The 16,906-nt window shown below is 41.6% G+C and overlaps 1 protein-coding gene across 1 annotated transcript in view; it reads right to left on the bottom strand.

The window, feature by feature from the left end:
* Nucleotides 1-16,490, bottom strand: part of MCOLN2 (mucolipin TRP cation channel 2) — an 85,213-nt gene extending 68,723 nt beyond the window's left edge. The window contains exon 1 of the mRNA XM_069094590.1: nucleotides 16,010-16,490. Coding sequence (XP_068950691.1) covers nucleotides 16,010-16,107 — 98 coding nt within the window. The 5' untranslated portion in view covers nucleotides 16,108-16,490. The remainder of the gene's footprint in view (nucleotides 1-16,009) is intronic.
* Nucleotides 16,491-16,906: the final 416 nt, after the last annotated feature.

Genomic DNA, 16,906 nt, shown 5'->3' with positions numbered 1-16,906 from the left:
AGATCTTCAGTTATCCCCCACTATCCATAAAATAAAGCATAAACTCCTTTATATGCTGGTATTCCAGGCCCTATGAAGTCTGGCTGTAATTTTCTTTTCCAGATTTATCTTATCCTATTTCTATTTATTCTCCCTATAACAGGCCATGGTGGATTAGTCACCATCACCTACTGTAGCCCTGCCCTTGCTTGTCTATCTTTATTCACACTGTCTCCATTCCCAGAATAGACTACTCCCAAATTGTTAGATAGCTTCCTTTAAGACCTCACTCACCCTTATGCCATGTTCATCAATCAATAAGCATTTAATATACCCCTATATGCCAAGGACTAGATTTGCTGAGGGTACAAAGACAGAAGTAAAAAGTCTCTACTCTCAGAAAGTTTATAATATAGTGTGTGAGACTTATATATACAACATTTAAGTATAAGCAAAACAAAAAAAAATATATCAAATAGATACAAATTGGTGGGGGAAAATGGCCCTAGCAGCTGAGGGGATAAAGGGAAGCCTCGGTGGAGAATGTCACTAGGAATTCAGAATGGCAGAGCATGAGGAAAGAGTAAATTCTTTTTTTTCCCAAAAAATTTTATTTTAGACTTAAGTGCCAGAACACAAATAGGGAATAGAGAAAAGAAACAAAAACATATCATAAACTTAAATATTGGAAGTTAAATACAAAGTTAGAAAGAAATAAAAGCATGTCATGTGCATAGCAGAAGATGAGAGGATTCAAAATATGTAACAACAAATTTTCATTTCAAGAAAGCCTATATGATAAATAATACTTGTGTTGAGAATTGTCCATCTTTTCCAAATTGCAAGTTTTCCTTTGTTCTCTGCTGTACACTTAATTCTTTTTTTTCCCTTCCCCCAATCCCTCCCCAGAAGGCCACAATAAAGTTTAGATATGTTTCTCCATAGCTATAGACATATACATACACATATACATATATACATACATATATAGACATATACATTCCCAATATTTCTCTATAGCTATAAATACATACACATAAACATACATAATAGATATATAGACCTATACTTGCCCAAACCTATTCTACTCCTGACCTTTGTTTTTTATGTATGATTATATCTCATTTGCCATTGCTTCTCCCTCCTCTACGTTCTATCCACTACCTTGCCCTCCTATGACTTGCCTACCCCCCCCTCCAAGGATCCCTCCACTATTCTCCCATTGTTTTACATATTCCCTCACTCTCCCCTCTAAAGATCCCTCCCTTGTCCTCTCCCCCTCCCTATACCCCTACTGTTTTATTTCGTCTGAATTTAGAAGACTTTTTTTTTTTGCCTTTTGCAGGGCAACTGGGGTTAAGTAACTTGTCCAAGGTTATGCGGCTAGTTTTTTTGTGTGGGTGTTAAGTGTATGGGGCCGGAACCAAACTCAGGCCCTCCTGACTCCGGGGCTGGCGCTTTACTCACTGCACCACCTAGCCTCCCCAGAAGACTTTTATACTCTTCGAAATATATATTTATTATTCCCTCTTAAACCCATTCCCGATGAAAGTAAGTTACCAGAACTACCAACCCTCCTCTCCCATCTACTTCCTCTGTATCAATTCTCCCTTTTTCCCCCTCAAATAATTACTCTTTTAAGCTGTTCCTAAATGGTTGTACTTTTTAAATTCATATCATTCTCAGGCTTACCTCAATCTTTCTTGTAGACTACTCAATTATTGATAAGAATCATAGACATCCATTTTACATATATAAAAAGTAAACAGTTTGTCCTTTTGGGTCCCTTATATTCAGTCTTTGTTATATGCCTTATATTTCTCTTGGTTCTTATAAGTTGAATCTTCTATTAAGTTCGGGATTTTTTTTAACAAAGTCTTAGAAGTCTGAGAGTTTATCAAATGTCCATTTTTTTTTCATTCAGGATAATATTTAACTTTGCAGCGTATGATATTTTTGGCTGGAACCCCAGTTCTTTTGCTCTTCAATATGTTGTGGTCCATATGGTCCTTTAATGTCTCTGCTGCTAGATCTTGTGTAAATCTAATTGTGGTACCATAATATTTAAATTGCTTTAATCTTGATGTTTCTAATATTTTTTCCTTGAGCTGGGGGTTTCAGAATTTGACTATAATATTCCTATGAGTTTTCCTCATAGGATATCTTTTAAGTAGTGATTGATGGTTTTTTTTTTCTATTTCTACTTTCTCCCCTTTTTCTAATGCTTCAGGACAATTTTCTTTGATTATCTCTTGTATTATTGTATCAAGATTCTTTTTTTTATTGTAACTTTCAGTTAGTCCAATTACTTTTAATTTTTCTCTTCTTGATCTATTCTCCAAATCTATTGTTTTTCTTATGTTTCACTTTCTCTTCTATTTTTTCATTATTCATATTTTGTTTAATCATTTCTTGATCTCTTATAATTTCACTGGTTTCACTTTGCCCAATTCTAATTTTCAAGGTATCATTTTCTTCCTTAAGATTCTGGATCTCTTTTCTAATTTGTTAACTTTCCTTTCATGCCCTTCTTGTCTTTCTTCGATTATTCTTATTTTCTTTTTTAGTTTTTCCTCCACCTCTATCATTTGATTTTTGAAGTCTTTTTTACGATCTTCTATGAATTCTTTTTGGGCAGGTGTCCATTTGACATTACTCTTTGGGGGTTTCTTTACTTCAGTATCCTTCTCTGAGGATGAACCCTGGTCATAAATCTTTCCATAATAGTTTTCTATAGTTGGATTCTTTCTCCTTTGCCTATGCATTTTTTTGATGTAATATCCTAATTATTTGTAATCACCTCTAGCCCTGGGGTATGGAAAATGGTGTCTCTTGCCCCAGATCTTCAATTCTTCCCTTTAGCCTGAAGCCAAAGTGATACCTCCCACCTCCTGCAAGTGCCCACAGCCAGGGGCTGTCTGCCCCACTGTTTCTGCACTGGGGGGTTGGGGGGAGGGGTGCTGGTGCCTTCTCAAACCCCCCCCACCCCACCCCTTTACAGCACATCTGGGTCTGGCATTCCTGGTCAGCAGAGGTTCCCTTGATCTTCCCAGGCTCAGATGCCCAACTCCCCTCACTATCCCAGGGTAAAAGTTCTGGTGACTAGGGCTGAGGCAGCCTTTCCAATCAACTAACCCCAGGCCTTGCCATTTGTTGTTTAAGAGGCTAACCAGCTGGCTGTTAAAAGGGAACCTAGCCTGGCAGTGTTTACTCTAGACAGGGACAAAACCTCAACTTGGGATTTTTCTTCTGATCTCCTCAAATTGTCCCAGGAGGACCTGGGTATGCCCCTATTCTTATTTCTCTCCACCCACACTTTGTTTGCCCTAAGGTGCTATTTTAACTCTTTTGTGGGGGAAAATCATGAGAGCTCAGAATTTTCTGACCTACTCCACCATCTTCCCAGAATCCTCTCCAGAAAGAGTGAATTCTTAATGTAAGCAACAGTTAGGGCAAAGGCACAGAGGTGAGAGATGGAGTGCTGTGTATGAGGAACAATAAGATGGCCCATATGATGGTTCTCTGGCAAAATACAGGGAAATGGCATATAGTAAGGCAGGAAAGGTAGGAAGAAGCCAACTTGCCAAGGGCTTTAAATGCTAGACAGAGAAGTTTATATTTGATCTTGAAAGTAACAAGGAAGCAAAGGAGTTCCTTAAGTAAGGGAGCAACATATTCTGAGGGGAACTTTCAGAAAATCAGTTTGGTGGTTGTGAAAAGGAGAGAAAAGAGACTTGAGCCAGGAAAACCAATCAGGAGGTTATTCTAAATAGTCCAGGCAAGTGGGGAGGATTGTCAGTCTTCCAGCCCCTAGGGTAGGGGCTGCATGAGAGAACAGGAAAGGTTGAAGATACAGAGAAGGTAGAAACAACATGCTTTAGCAACTGATTGTATGTATAGGGTGAATGAGAATGAAGGGTCATAGATCACTCTAAGTTTGACTACCTGGGAGATGGGAAGGAGGTCAGAGACAACAGAAATAGGAAAGCCCTCCATGAAGTCTCCCCTAACTGATCAGCTGAAAGTGATTTCTCCCTCTTCAGTTTTCTTATAGCATTTGCCTGAATCTCTCTCCCTCTCTCCTTTGTACTTACCATTCTCCCTTGCCTCCTAGCTTTTTTTCACTATCAAATTGCAAATGCACAGAACATCAGAATTGGAAAGGACCCAAGAGGTCACCTCGTCCAACTCATATCTGAACAAGATCCTACTTGCATACAGTAGTTGCTTAATAGATGATTTTGAGTTAAATTGAATAGCTGAGGTCAACATGATTAAAAACCATGCCAAAAATCAGTAAATATGATACCCATCAGCAGGACTCAACTAGAACAGGATACAAATGCAACACCAAAGGAAAATTTTGAGGATAAAAGATCTATTCCACTGAAGGCTACATTTAACACATTCCAGAAACTACTGAGTACCCAATCTAATTCCTCAATTGGTTCCAGAGTTGGCCTCCCAAGGGAGTCTAGGGATTATAGTCTCTATACATGTAAACCATGAAGGGTCCACATATCAGATTTAGGAGTAGAAGGTACATCAGGGATTCACCTAGAAAAAAACTCTGATTTTACAGAAGAAACTCAGGCCCGTTGAGGCTAGCTAAATGACTTGTCCAGGCTCACTTAGGAAATAGGTAGCAAAAATGAAATTTGAACCCATTCCTCAGATTCTAAATCTTATACTTTTTCTCAGCTCCACCCTCCTTAGGGCAGTAATTACAGAATTTTTAGTACAGAAAGGGCCAAGCAATCATTAAGCACACCCGTTATGTGTTAGACACTGAGCTAATCCTTTATTTACCAGGGGCCAGTTGGCAAGACCTTCAAATGCCAGACAAGTTTTATATTTGAGCCTGGATGTAATAAGGAACATCTGGAGTTTATTGAACCTGGTGTGACATTATCAGAGCCAAGTTTTATGAGAAACATTTTGGCTGCTGAGTAGAGAATAGATTATAGTAGGGAAATGTTTGATTTAGGGCAACAGGCCACACACGAGGGGATAAGGTCTAAAGGAGGACAGTGACTCTGAGTGGAGTGGAGAAAAAAGGAGAAAAGATAAGATTTAGCAATGGGTCAGATATGTGGCATTATCATATGTCAGGAACTGTGTGAAAAACTTTTTATAAATATTATCTTATTTGATCCTTACAACAATCCTGGGAAGTAGGTACTATTATTTTCCCCATTTTACAGTTGAGAAAACTGAGAAGACACAGGTTAAGTGACTCACCCAGGGTCACATAACTAGTAAATGTCTGAGGCTGGATTTGAACTCATGTGAAGAGTTGGGAGTGATGTTAAAGACATGAGCTTGAGTGACTGGGACAATGTGATGCCCTAGACAGTAATAAGTGTGAAGAAGAAAGGGTTTGTAGGGAAAACACTAAGTTCTACTTTGAACCTGTTTAGTTTAAGATCCCAAAGGGTTGTGATTGTGGTATGTTCTTCGTTCTTGAAGAGGTCAATTTACCTCTATTTGCCTCAGTTTCCTCATCTGTAAAATGGGGATAATGATATTACCTGCCTCCAAGGTTATTGTTATGATCCAAAGAGATAATATTTGTAAAATTCTTTGCAAGATGTGTATATACATATATGTAAATAGAACTGTCATTATGATTATTGTTATTTGGGAGATTTAAAGAAAACTCAGGGAGATGATGACATGACTTACAATTGACTTTGATTTAAGTGAGGGAGTGCTATGCAAGGTCACCAGCCTCACTTTCTCCTCCAGAGTCATCTGGGTCCAATGGCCAGATATCAATCAGAATAACCAGAGATAGCCCAGGATGCAGTGGGAGATGTTGGCCCTTTTAAGCTAAGGTCTTTCCAGGTTCTCACTTTGAGTGAGGCAACACCCATTCAGTGAATAGGCCTCTTTAAGAATTGAGTCAAGGGGTAGCCTCTTTAAGGAAAAAAAAAATCAAACTGGGACCCTCAGGATTGCTGGTCAAAAGAGAAACAGTTACTATTTACATTCACTCTGAGCCAAGAGAACCCAAAAAAGTAACCATTAAGTGGTGCTTGGGCAGGGAACTATTGTCCAATCCATGAGATCTAGAGTGAACTTGGTTGAAGGCTTGGTCTTTGAGAAAGAAATCTAGCCAGTAAACATTAAGTTAACTAGGTCAGCTTTGGCGATCAAAATTTATCCTCCTTAAAAAAAAAAATTATCCTCCTTTGTGCAGAACACCCTCAGGTAAAGGGAGAGGAGAGGGGAGAGAAGGAGGCTGTGGACAGTGAGTTGAGGAGAGAGACTGGGGCTGGATATATGTAGACCTGAGGATGTACATAGAGATAATAATTAATCCATGGGAACTGTTATGATTACCAAGCATAGTAGCACAGAGGGCAAAGAGGGCTCGGAACAGAGCCTAGAAAAACACTTGACAATTACTAGCTGGGACCTTGACTAAAGATCTAAGTCATCATGATAAACAATAGAGGATGGTATCACAAGAATAGCTTCACAAAAGCCCAAAGGAGAGAATATTCATGAGGAGAAAAGAACCAACAGTACCAATCACAGAGGCCAAGAAGAATAAAGATGGAGGAAAATGGCTCTTAAATTTAACAATTAAGAGATTAACTGGTAATTTTGAGGGAGACAGTTCAGCTGAACAATGAAATTAGAAGCCAGGCTATAGTTTGAAAGAACAATAGACACAGTTATTTGAAAGAACTATACACCAGAAAGTCAAAAGGAAATGGTAGCTGGGTGGTTCAGTGGACAGAGCACTGGATTGCCTTCAAAAAAAATAAAAGGAAATGTAATAAAACTTTTCAAATATCAAGTAGAACTTGAATGAAGATGTATGGAAGAAGGAGGTCCACAGGTTTTACACACTGAACATGTATTTCCTCATTAGGAATTCTTAATACCAATGAAATCACGATCTAGTCCAGAATAAACCTCCCCAAATAGAAAATTCCAAACACGATCCACATTTTTCAATATATTGATCAGTTGTGCTAAATTTTTTACTCTCTAAAAAAATACTTTGTTATATGAGATGAGTCTCTGGGAGGGTTTTGGGGAGGAATACATGGGATAATTATGATGATATAAGAAACTGAAGTAAGGTACCATCTTACAACTATCAGATTGGCTAAAATGATGGAAGGGAAAACTGGGAAATGCTGGAAGGGATGTGGAAAAAATGGGACACTTATACCCTGTTGGTGGAATTGTAAACTGATCCAATCATTTTGGAGAGCAATCTGGAATTATGCAGAGTTATAAAACTGCATAAACCCTTTGACCTAGGAATACCACTATTAGGTCTCTTTCCCAAAGTGATCAGGGGAAAAGGAAAAGAACCTATGTATTCTAAAATATTTATAACAGTTCTCTTTGAGTCAGCAAAGAATTGGAAATTAAGGGGATGTCCATCATCTGAGGACTGGCTGAATAAGTTGTGGTATATGATAGTGATGGAATACTACTGTGCTGTAAGAAATGACAAACAGGTTGGTTTTAGAAAAGTATGAAAGAGTTCTATGAAATAACGAAGAGAGAAATGAACAGAACCAAGAGAACATTGTATGCAGTGATGGCAATATTGTTTGAGGACTAACTGAATGACTAAGCTACTCTGAGTAATTTGATCATTCAAATCAACTCTGAAGGACTTCTGAAGGAAAATGCTATCTACCTTCAGAGAAAGAACTGATATATGGAAGTATGGTTCAACATCTATATCTATCTATATAGCTATAACTATATAGACATATATACAGATATAGATATCTATATAGAGATATAGAGATATAGATGATAGATAGACAGATAGATAGATAGATAGATAGATAGATAGATAGATAGATGATAGATAGATAGATAGATGATAGATAGATAGATAGATGATAGATAGATAGATAGATGGAGAGAGAGACAGACAGAGAGAGGGACAGAGAGAGACAGACAGACAGACAGACAGACAGACAGAGAGAAGATGTTGGCCTTCTCTTATGCAGGGTTGAGAGGCAGGGAAGGAAAAAACTTGGAACTCAAAATGTAATAAAAAAAATTTTTTTAAAGAAACAGAAGACATCAATAACAGTTTATATATATTTTTTAAAGAAATGAATGAGAAGAGGAAATGGAATTTAGCAGAGAAGCGTAAGCGAGATATAGAAGGGAAACATAATTGTGGCATGAGAACCCTACTTACAAAGATCACAATCTTTCTCCAATTGAATCTTCCTCAGTCTGAGAAAATATAGAGTGACTTGCCTGGGGTCACATAGCTAGTATCAGAAACAGGCTTGAATCTAGTGCTACCTGACTGAAAGCTCAGAATGCTTTTCAAGGGACTTAACAAATCTGAATAGTAGTTTAAGTGTCTTCCATGAAATAGTAAAAAAAAAAAAAAAAAAAAAAAAAAAGAGGAAAAGAGAAATAAGAGGCAAGGCCTCCAGTCCAGTATGTACAGGGGCAGTTAGCTGCTTTATCAGGTAGATAGCTACAGCTAGAGTCAGGAAGAATCAAGTTCAAATGTGACCTCATTACTACTCATATTCTATGTGTGACCCTGGGCAAGTCAATTCACCTCTGTCTGCCTCAGTTCCCTTATCTGTAAAATGAGGATAATAATAGCACCTACCCCCAAGATTATTGTTATGATCCAATGAGATATTTGTAAAAAAGCTCCACAACATGTATATATACATATATATGTAAATAGTGCTGTCATTATGATTATTGTTATTTGGAAGATTTAAAGAAACTCAGGCAAATGGCACACAGGACAGGATGTGTAAGGGTCGCAATCCATGTTTGTGAAGGAAATACCCAAGCAGATGAGTTCACAGAATTCACTAAAGCAGTTTTAACAAAGTTTCAAATGTGTCAGCTCATCTCGACCAACATTTTGCCCTTTCATTAACTATAAAAAAAACCTCCAAAAACATGAACTGTGATCATTTTATTCTTAACATCAAAGGTTAAGAGTTCTACAGAAAAAGCTTTTAAAGGTCTTTACCTCTCCCTCCCCACCTATCCACCTTTTTTTTTTTTTGAGAAACAATTGAATCCTTCTCCTCAAGGACATAATCTAATATATTTCAACAGTTGAGACCTTGGAGCTACAGATTCTGCACAGAAATAGCATTAGACACCAATCTAGACATGTAAGCTTTCTCTTAATTAATACCAAATTTGAAGGAACCATGCTGATGCTCTAGGAAACTCAGAGTGGTACTGAACACAGAAGCCCAGAGGCGTGCCATCTTGTCCAGCCCATACTGTCTAAGTAGCTCCTCTATACCACCCCTAACTGGCCTTGGCTTGAAGACCCTCAGTGAGGGGGGACCCAGAAGCTCCAGAGACAGCCCCCTCCTTCTGGACAGCCCTAATTCTTAGGAAATTTCTTTCCTGACACCAAATCAAGTCTGAATTTGCTTCTTTGCTACTTCTCCCACCCCCTTCCACATTGCTAGGTCTCCAAATCCCTGAAGAGAGCTGCCTTGGCGCACCTGGGGATCTCTTCTCCAGGCTAAGGGATATCTGCTCTTCTCCATGACCATCAGTGTTCTAGGACATCCCAGGATGCTCAGGGAGTGCTGGTTGTGTGTCTCATGACCCTGTGGGTTTTATTTGGAGTCTTCTGGTTTGGAAGGATTGTTTTTTGTTTTTTTCCCCCCAGACTAGAGCTTGATTTCAAAATGAGGAAATTTTCTCTCTACAATTCTTCCACAGCAGCTTGTAGGCTTACAGGGTTTTCTGGAGAACTGAAGGGTTGAGTGACAGCCAGTGTGTGTTAGTGGTAAAACTCAAACCCAAGCCTTCCTGGCTCCAATGCCATTATTCTAGCCTCTATACCATAATGCCTCCCTTTCAAGGGCTATCCCTCCACAAAAACTTATTTTTCAATTTCAATTTTTCACTTATGGTTAAAAAATTCTGAGGATCAAATTTCTAAACTGTTTAGACCACTATTCCCACCTTATTACCAGACCATACACATTTATTTGATTGTCATTAAAATCAGTTTGTTGGTCAACAAACATTTTTTAAGTTCAGGAGACACAGAGGAAGGTAAAAACATGGTCCCTGGGGCGGCCAGGTAGCACGGTGAGTAAGAGCGCCAGCCCCGGAGTCGGGAGACCTGGGATCAGTTCCAGCCTCAGATACTTGGCACCCATACAAAATAACTGGCCGTGTAACCTTCAGCAAGTTGCTTAACCCCAGTTGCTTAAAAAAAAAAACAAAACCCATGGTCCCTGATCTCAAAGAGCACACATTCTAATGGGGGAGGAAACTTGCCCTATTTGCCTATTTGAAACCAAAAAGAACTGAATATACCAGATTTGTACATGGGAGATGATTTCAAGGGAAGGCTCTTCCCTGTCTCTCAGCAGCTGGGTGGTAGATAGGAAAGAGTACTGGGTAGGAGTCAGAAAGACCAGAGGTCAAATCCTGCCTTAGGACACTTCTTAGCAGTATAACCCTAGACAACTCACTTTTAATCTCGGTTTGCCTCTACTGTATAAGAACAGCACCTACCTCAAAAGGTTTTTGTGATGATCAAGTGAGATAATCTTTAGCTCTCTAAGAATGTTTAGTCCCTTCCCCCTTTTCAAATAATATATATATATATATATATATATATATATATATTTTTTTTTTTTTAAATGAAGAAATGACTAGAAGAACAGGAATTTCCCTAAAAGAGAATTCTTGTTAAGATCTTCTCTGACTACCCACTCACTGTGCCCAGAAAGCAGAACTCCAGCTATGGGATATTAAGGGTCATGTCACCAAAAAAAAGAGAGAGAGAGAGAGAGAATCCTCCTAAGGGAACTGTCCAGCCAATAGGGGAAGGATGGACTAAGCCAAGGAGGGAAACTCCATTCTCAAGCAAGACTGGAATAGGTCTGGTTGTTGAGGCAGCTGTCTCACTGGGTGGGGGCTTTCTTTAATGTTCCCTTCCCCCAAACTTTTTTTTTTTAAATAAGTTCTTTTGATATGTTTTGTTTTGATTTCACAATAATTTCTGGAAATATAATCCCTCCCTCTTCTTTCAGAATGAGCCCTCCCCTTTAACCAAGAAACCCCCAAATACCTAAACTGACAAGTTTTGGCCTAGATCCCCACCTCGGTCCAAAAAGGGCTTGGCCCTTAAACTTTTCACCAATTACCGAGAAATGTTTTCATTGAGTCCCTACAGAAATCCTTAATGGGAAAGTCAACTATACTAATGAGTCCCAAGAAGGAATGAAGAATCACAATTAACCGTTTCTTGAAAGTACTTGGCAATGTTTCTGTATGAATTCCATGTATAGATTCTGTTAAGTTGGTGACCCTCTAGGAACAGTCCCATGTTTTCTCTAGGCCTCAAGAGCCTGCATCTTTATGAAGGAATACTTAAGGAGCCCAAAACAGTAAAGGAGTCATAACTGAACAGGATCAAATTGGTTTTTCCTGTATGTATTTTGTTTGTACATGTTGCTGCTCAGTTTTTTTTTTTCCAAGTCAGGTCAGACTGTTTGTGACCCCATTTGAAGTTTTCTTGGCAAAGAAAATCTTTGGCAAAATCTTTGCCTTCAAGAAAACCCCAAGCGGGGTCAGGAAAAGTCAGGCGAGACTGAATGAAGGAACAACAACAAAAACTAAGCCGGTCAACAAGCATTTATTAAGTGCTTACTACGTAAGCATTTAATAGGGTGCCAGGAACTATGCTGAGGGTCCAGCAGAGGTGACAAAAATGGGCAAAGCAGAAGAAACATCCCCTTGCAGGACAGCAAACCAGAACCATGAAGGAATCAGAATTGATGGACTAAAAAATATCTCCCCAGACTCGGAGCAGAAAGAAGTGGGAGTGGAGGAAGGCAGCAGCAGGATGAAAGAGAAGAAGCGTAACCGAGACAAGAATGAAAGGGAACAGTGGCACTTGTCTCAAGTCCCAGCTAAAACCCCACCTTCGTTCCCATCTTAATTCTCGTACTATCCCTGGCTTTGTTGTTTAGGTCATGGCCAACTTTTCTTGGCAGAAATACTGGCGTGGTTTGCCATTTTCTACTCTAGCTCATTTTACAAATCAGGAAAGCTGACAGGGTTAGGTGACTTGTCCAGGGTCACACAGTACATGTCTGAGGCTAGATTTGAACTCCAGTTGTCCTGACTCCAGGCCCAGCACTCTATCCATTTGAACCACCTAGCTTCCTCTTCCCCAGGTGCATTATCTCCAATTTAGTCTGTACCTAGCTTATTTGTATTTAAGGGTTGGCTTGCTAGCTCCACATTAGAATGTAAGCTCCTGGAGGGCAGGGATCTTTTTTCTTAGCATTCCCAGTGCTTAGCACAGTACTTAAGGCATAGAAGGTGCTTGAAGGTTCCTCAACTGTGGCAGATACAGTGATACAGTGGGAATGTACTGGACCTGTATTCTAATAATCACTGCCCACATGACGAAGGTGTTAAACTCCTGTTTCTTCATCCATAAAATGAGAGAGATCAACCTAGGTGACCAATGGGGCCCCTCTCAGGGCCTAAATCTGTGGCTTCAAAAACTCTTCTGTATCTGGCAGAGATGAGACCAGGCTAAGGAAATCTACTCTTACTTTGGTGTTCATCACAGAAGAGAAGAAACAGGCCTCCACCTTCATTCTCAGCTTAATTTTTACTGGCCAAATAGATTAGTTTATGACTGTGCCCTTTTTAAAAAATTGGTGAGTCTTTTTTTTGGCCTGGTCTTTATCTTTTCTCACTGCTAACATGTTAAATTTTATATTACAGTTTAAAGTTGTTACATACACTGTGGTTCTCAAGCAAGGAGGAGGAAGCTGGGGGCAGGGAAGGCAGAGGACGCCCAGGCAAAGCAGAATGAAGTACTTGCCTGATTTCAGATAGTGGACTGGGAAGAAAAGCCCATAGCTAGAGCGGTCATTGGCAAAGGTCTGGAGAGCCTGAGAAAACAAGCCAATTCTGGAAGGAGCTTGGGTTGAATGACCTGGTTTATGTCAAAAGAAAAGGGTGTGGCTTTTGAAGGTTCATTACAATAGGTTTTCTAAGCAGGGATAGTTTTTGTGTGCTTTTTAATTAAAAAGAACTACAAAAAAAAAAAAAAGAAGAAGAAGAAGAGCTGCAAAAATCCTAGAGAAGTATTGGCAGGCCACATAGGCCCTCTTGCCTCCCCCACCAACCTTCCAGGGTCCAATAAGGTCATTGCCTTGAGGTTGGGAACAGACAGGCTAGGTCTAGAAGGAAAGGACCATCAAAGTTGTCTCCCCCAGTTCTACAAAAGAGGAACTGAGGTCAAGAGATTAAGTGACTCACCCAGGATCTCACTGCTCTAAAGGGCAGAAGCTAAATTGGAATTCTGGTCCTGTGACTCTAAGTCTGTCAACTCAAAAGCATTTCTTAAGAGCCTACAAAGCGTCAGGCCCCATGCTAAGAGTAAGGGAAACAAAAAAAGGCAAAAAGTAGTCCTTCCTCTCAAGGAGCACAACGAAGAAACCTGACTTTCCAGAATTTGAGCCATTTGGTCAGAACATTCTCAGGGTAGCCGGATTGCTGCAGAAGTAAATGAGCAGGTAAAGTCCCCCATTCGGTGCCAGATCTGTCAAAGGCAGAGCTAGTCTCCTAGGCTTCCCACCCAAAGTCATTTATGCTCAAATCTATCTTGATAGAAAGGAAGGGGTTACTTAAATGACTTTTCTGCATTTCTTCTTTTAAAAAAAGGAAAAAACACCTCCCTGAGTGTTTAGATAATTATTTGGGCTGAGAGAAAGATGCTAGCAGGGATGGGGAATCTGTAGCCTCAAAGGCCCTCTAGGTCCTCAAGTGCAGCCCTTTGATTGAATCCAAACTTCACAGAATAAATCCCCCTGATAAAAGGATTTGTTCTGCAAAACTTGGACTCAGTCAAAAGACCCATACCCAGCAACCTAGAAAGGTCACATGTGGCCTTGAGGCCTGAAGTTCCCTACCCCTGTGAGTTAACCATGGAGCTAACCTTCTTAGGATTCAATTAAATTAACTTCATCTTCAATGAGCATAAGTATTTTTAGCCCATCTCAATCTACCAGAATTTCTTTTTTTTTTTTTTTGCCTTTTTTTGGAGAGCAATTGGGGTTAAGTAACTTGCCCAAGGTTACACGTCTAGTTTTGTGTGTGTGTGTGGGTGTTAAGTGTCTGAGGCCCGAACCGAACTCAGGTCCTCCTGACTCCGGCCTGGCGCTTTACTCACTGCACTACCTAGCTGCCCCCAGAATTTCTGAAGCATGGTCTCTGGGCAAGGGTTGTGCTAGAAACAGAGGATACAGGGACAGTTCTTCAAACAATCCACAGTTGTCAGGCAAAAATGCATACAAACAATTCTGTTGGTGCAGCATTTATTAAGCAACTATTATGCACCAGGTTGTACAATAGATGGGCTTATAGTTTATTTCAAGTCTAACAAGTCAACGATCATTTATTAAGGCCTCCTCAGTGCCTTAGCACTGGGCATCCAAAACAGCCACTACTCTCAATTAGCCCATAGTCTAATAGCATGCAAACAACTTGCAAAAAGCAGCAGAAGGAAGGCACTAGTTTTTAGGGAATATGAAATGTTTATTTCTCCCTCCCTGGTACTTCTTCCCTCACTGGTGGGCCCTAAATGCATCTGTAATATTGCAAGTCTGTTCTGGGGGGGAAACAGGAAAGTCTCCAAATATTATTTAAAGTCAGTCTAACAACTGAGCACTGTATTTGCTTCACAGGAAGGAGAGAGAGAACATATGCATGTTTACATACACTACCTTCTGTCAGGCTGAGCTGCCAAAGGAGTCCTTTTATAGGTCTGAACTATGTACTCTGTCATAAAGAACAGGAGGAAAAGGGGTTTGGGCAGATCCAGTTCAGAGGTACACAGAGGGAATTGGGGTTAACCAAATTAAAATCCCTCAACCTAAGTGAAAGGAGGGTTTGTTCCATTGGAGAAAGCTAGGATTTGGTTGTCTGATCCAGTATGATACATTAAGTGAAGAGGAACTTCTGGAAGGTTGGCATCATCGACTAGATGAATTTTTAAAAAACAAATAAACAAAACCAGGACAGAGGCCTGCCAGAGGAGCACAAGAAAGGAGGTTCACCTGATGGCCACACGGGAAAAACTTGATCTGTGTCCCTTGCCTGAACGATAAGATAAGGCTTCCAGAGTTCATTCCCTTGGCTTTCAAAACTTTCCAACCTTCTCAACTTCAGAAAAGAAGTTTACGTAGGACGGAAGGATGGACATGGATGCCACACACACGATTTGCTCACCAGCCCTCAAAGGGTGAAGCGCCCAAGAGGGAGGAACTCATCTTTCTTGGCTCACATCCTAGCCTAACACCCAGGGCTGACCCCTCGGAGTGAGGCCATAGAAGTTCTGAAGACCCAAGAGTGGAACTGAGTAGAGGGGTGAGGGGAGGCTCAAAGCCAGGGAGCCTGGCGGCCCGAGTATACGGACTGAGCCCTGGTCTCAAAGGCTTCTCTGTGACACTACCCGCAGAGGCAGGCAGAGTAAATACTGGTTTCCGCCCTCGGCTGTAAATTACCACCTCACAGCTCTGGCAGCAGCTGCGGCAGAGGGTCGCCCTAGGGCGCGGACTCCGGGCTGGCAGTGAACCTGGGGGAGTTTGAAAGTTTCTCCACCCACGTGACACACCCTCCAGGGTCCGAGATCTAGGCGCAGAGGACCCGGGAAGTAGTGGAAAGAGAAAGCAGGGAATCCTCCTGTGGACTGAGGAAACTGAGGCGTGGGTGGGGGAGAAACGGTAAGGGGCAGGTGTATGAGAGGAGATGGAGAAACCAGGTGGGAGAAACCAGGCGAGAAGTTCAAGGGCCAAGGGATCACTCTCCATCTGAGGTCTGGGGGACAAGGGCGGGGGAAGAAGGGGGTGCTTTCTATAGCGTGCGCTGCTGAGCTCGCACAAGTAACTCATCCTCACTAAGTCTGAGGGGTGCTGGGGCAGAAGGGCCGCACTGTCTCCTCCCCGCCCCGTCCTCCAGCACCCCCAAGCCCGGGGCTCCGCTGCGTGCCACTGACCTGTTGCTGAGTCTCCAGGAGTTACTTTTAGGGGGGAATCTCACGGGCAAGTCCATCACGTCTGGCCCATGGGGCAGCGGGCGGCAGTGCTGAGACATGGGGTGGTGAAGGTGGAGGTGGAGGAGGAGGAGCTGCAGGAAGAGGAAGGCGCACCCGGACTTAAGCAGGCGTCTAACCCAGCAGGTGTCACGTGAAGGCCCCTCCGGCGAAGGAGAAAGCCAGAAAGGTGCTTTCACCTGCTCTCCCCACAACTCCCCGTACCTCTGCCCGTGGTGAAACCCAGCCGGGGGACTGTCCTGCTTAGAGGAGGAGAGAGGGGCAGGAAGGAAAGGGGTGAGCAGGGGCAGAGCTGGGCGGGACGGCTGTCCAGCAGCTTCCCAAATTTTCTCCAGAAGTGAAGTTTTGCTAAAGCGCTTGGGACTTTGGAAAAGTGCCTGGGGCGTTCTTCCCGAGGCTGGCAGCTCTTCTTCTCTGGTACGCCCAGTCCCGGCCCGCCCAGTCCATGAGCAGTTCACGCTCTGTTATTCTAGCTAGCCCCCGCCCCAGGTTTCACACGGGCTCCTTAGCTGTGAGTGCCAATAGCCTATCAGGGACAGTTTCAAACCACCAGTCCTTGGCTCAGGAGGTGACATAATCCAAAGAAGCTGGAGGAATTGGGTTCGTCTAAAGTAGCCTAGATAGAATGTCCAGTAGCTTCCCCTATTTATTGACTGATACTTGATAAGTGGTCATGCATCGTTTTTTTTTTTAAAACCTCTGGTGAAGGGAAAGTCATCAAGAGATGTAGGTAGTCAATCCCTCTTTTACGTAGCTCTGAGTTTAATTCTCCCCTCAGACACTTACTAGCTGCATGACTCTGGACAGGTCACTTAACCTCTGTCTCAGTTTTCTTATCTG

The sequence above is a fragment of the Petaurus breviceps genome, unplaced genomic scaffold (assembly GCF_028583685.1).
Source record: "Petaurus breviceps papuanus isolate PSGF00001 unplaced genomic scaffold, PetGlider_PUasm1.0 220, whole genome shotgun sequence".
Classification (NCBI taxonomy): domain Eukaryota; kingdom Metazoa; phylum Chordata; class Mammalia; order Diprotodontia; family Petauridae; genus Petaurus; species Petaurus breviceps.
Note: the sequence above shows the minus strand (reverse complement) of the source record. Positions and strands in the feature narration are given on the sequence as shown.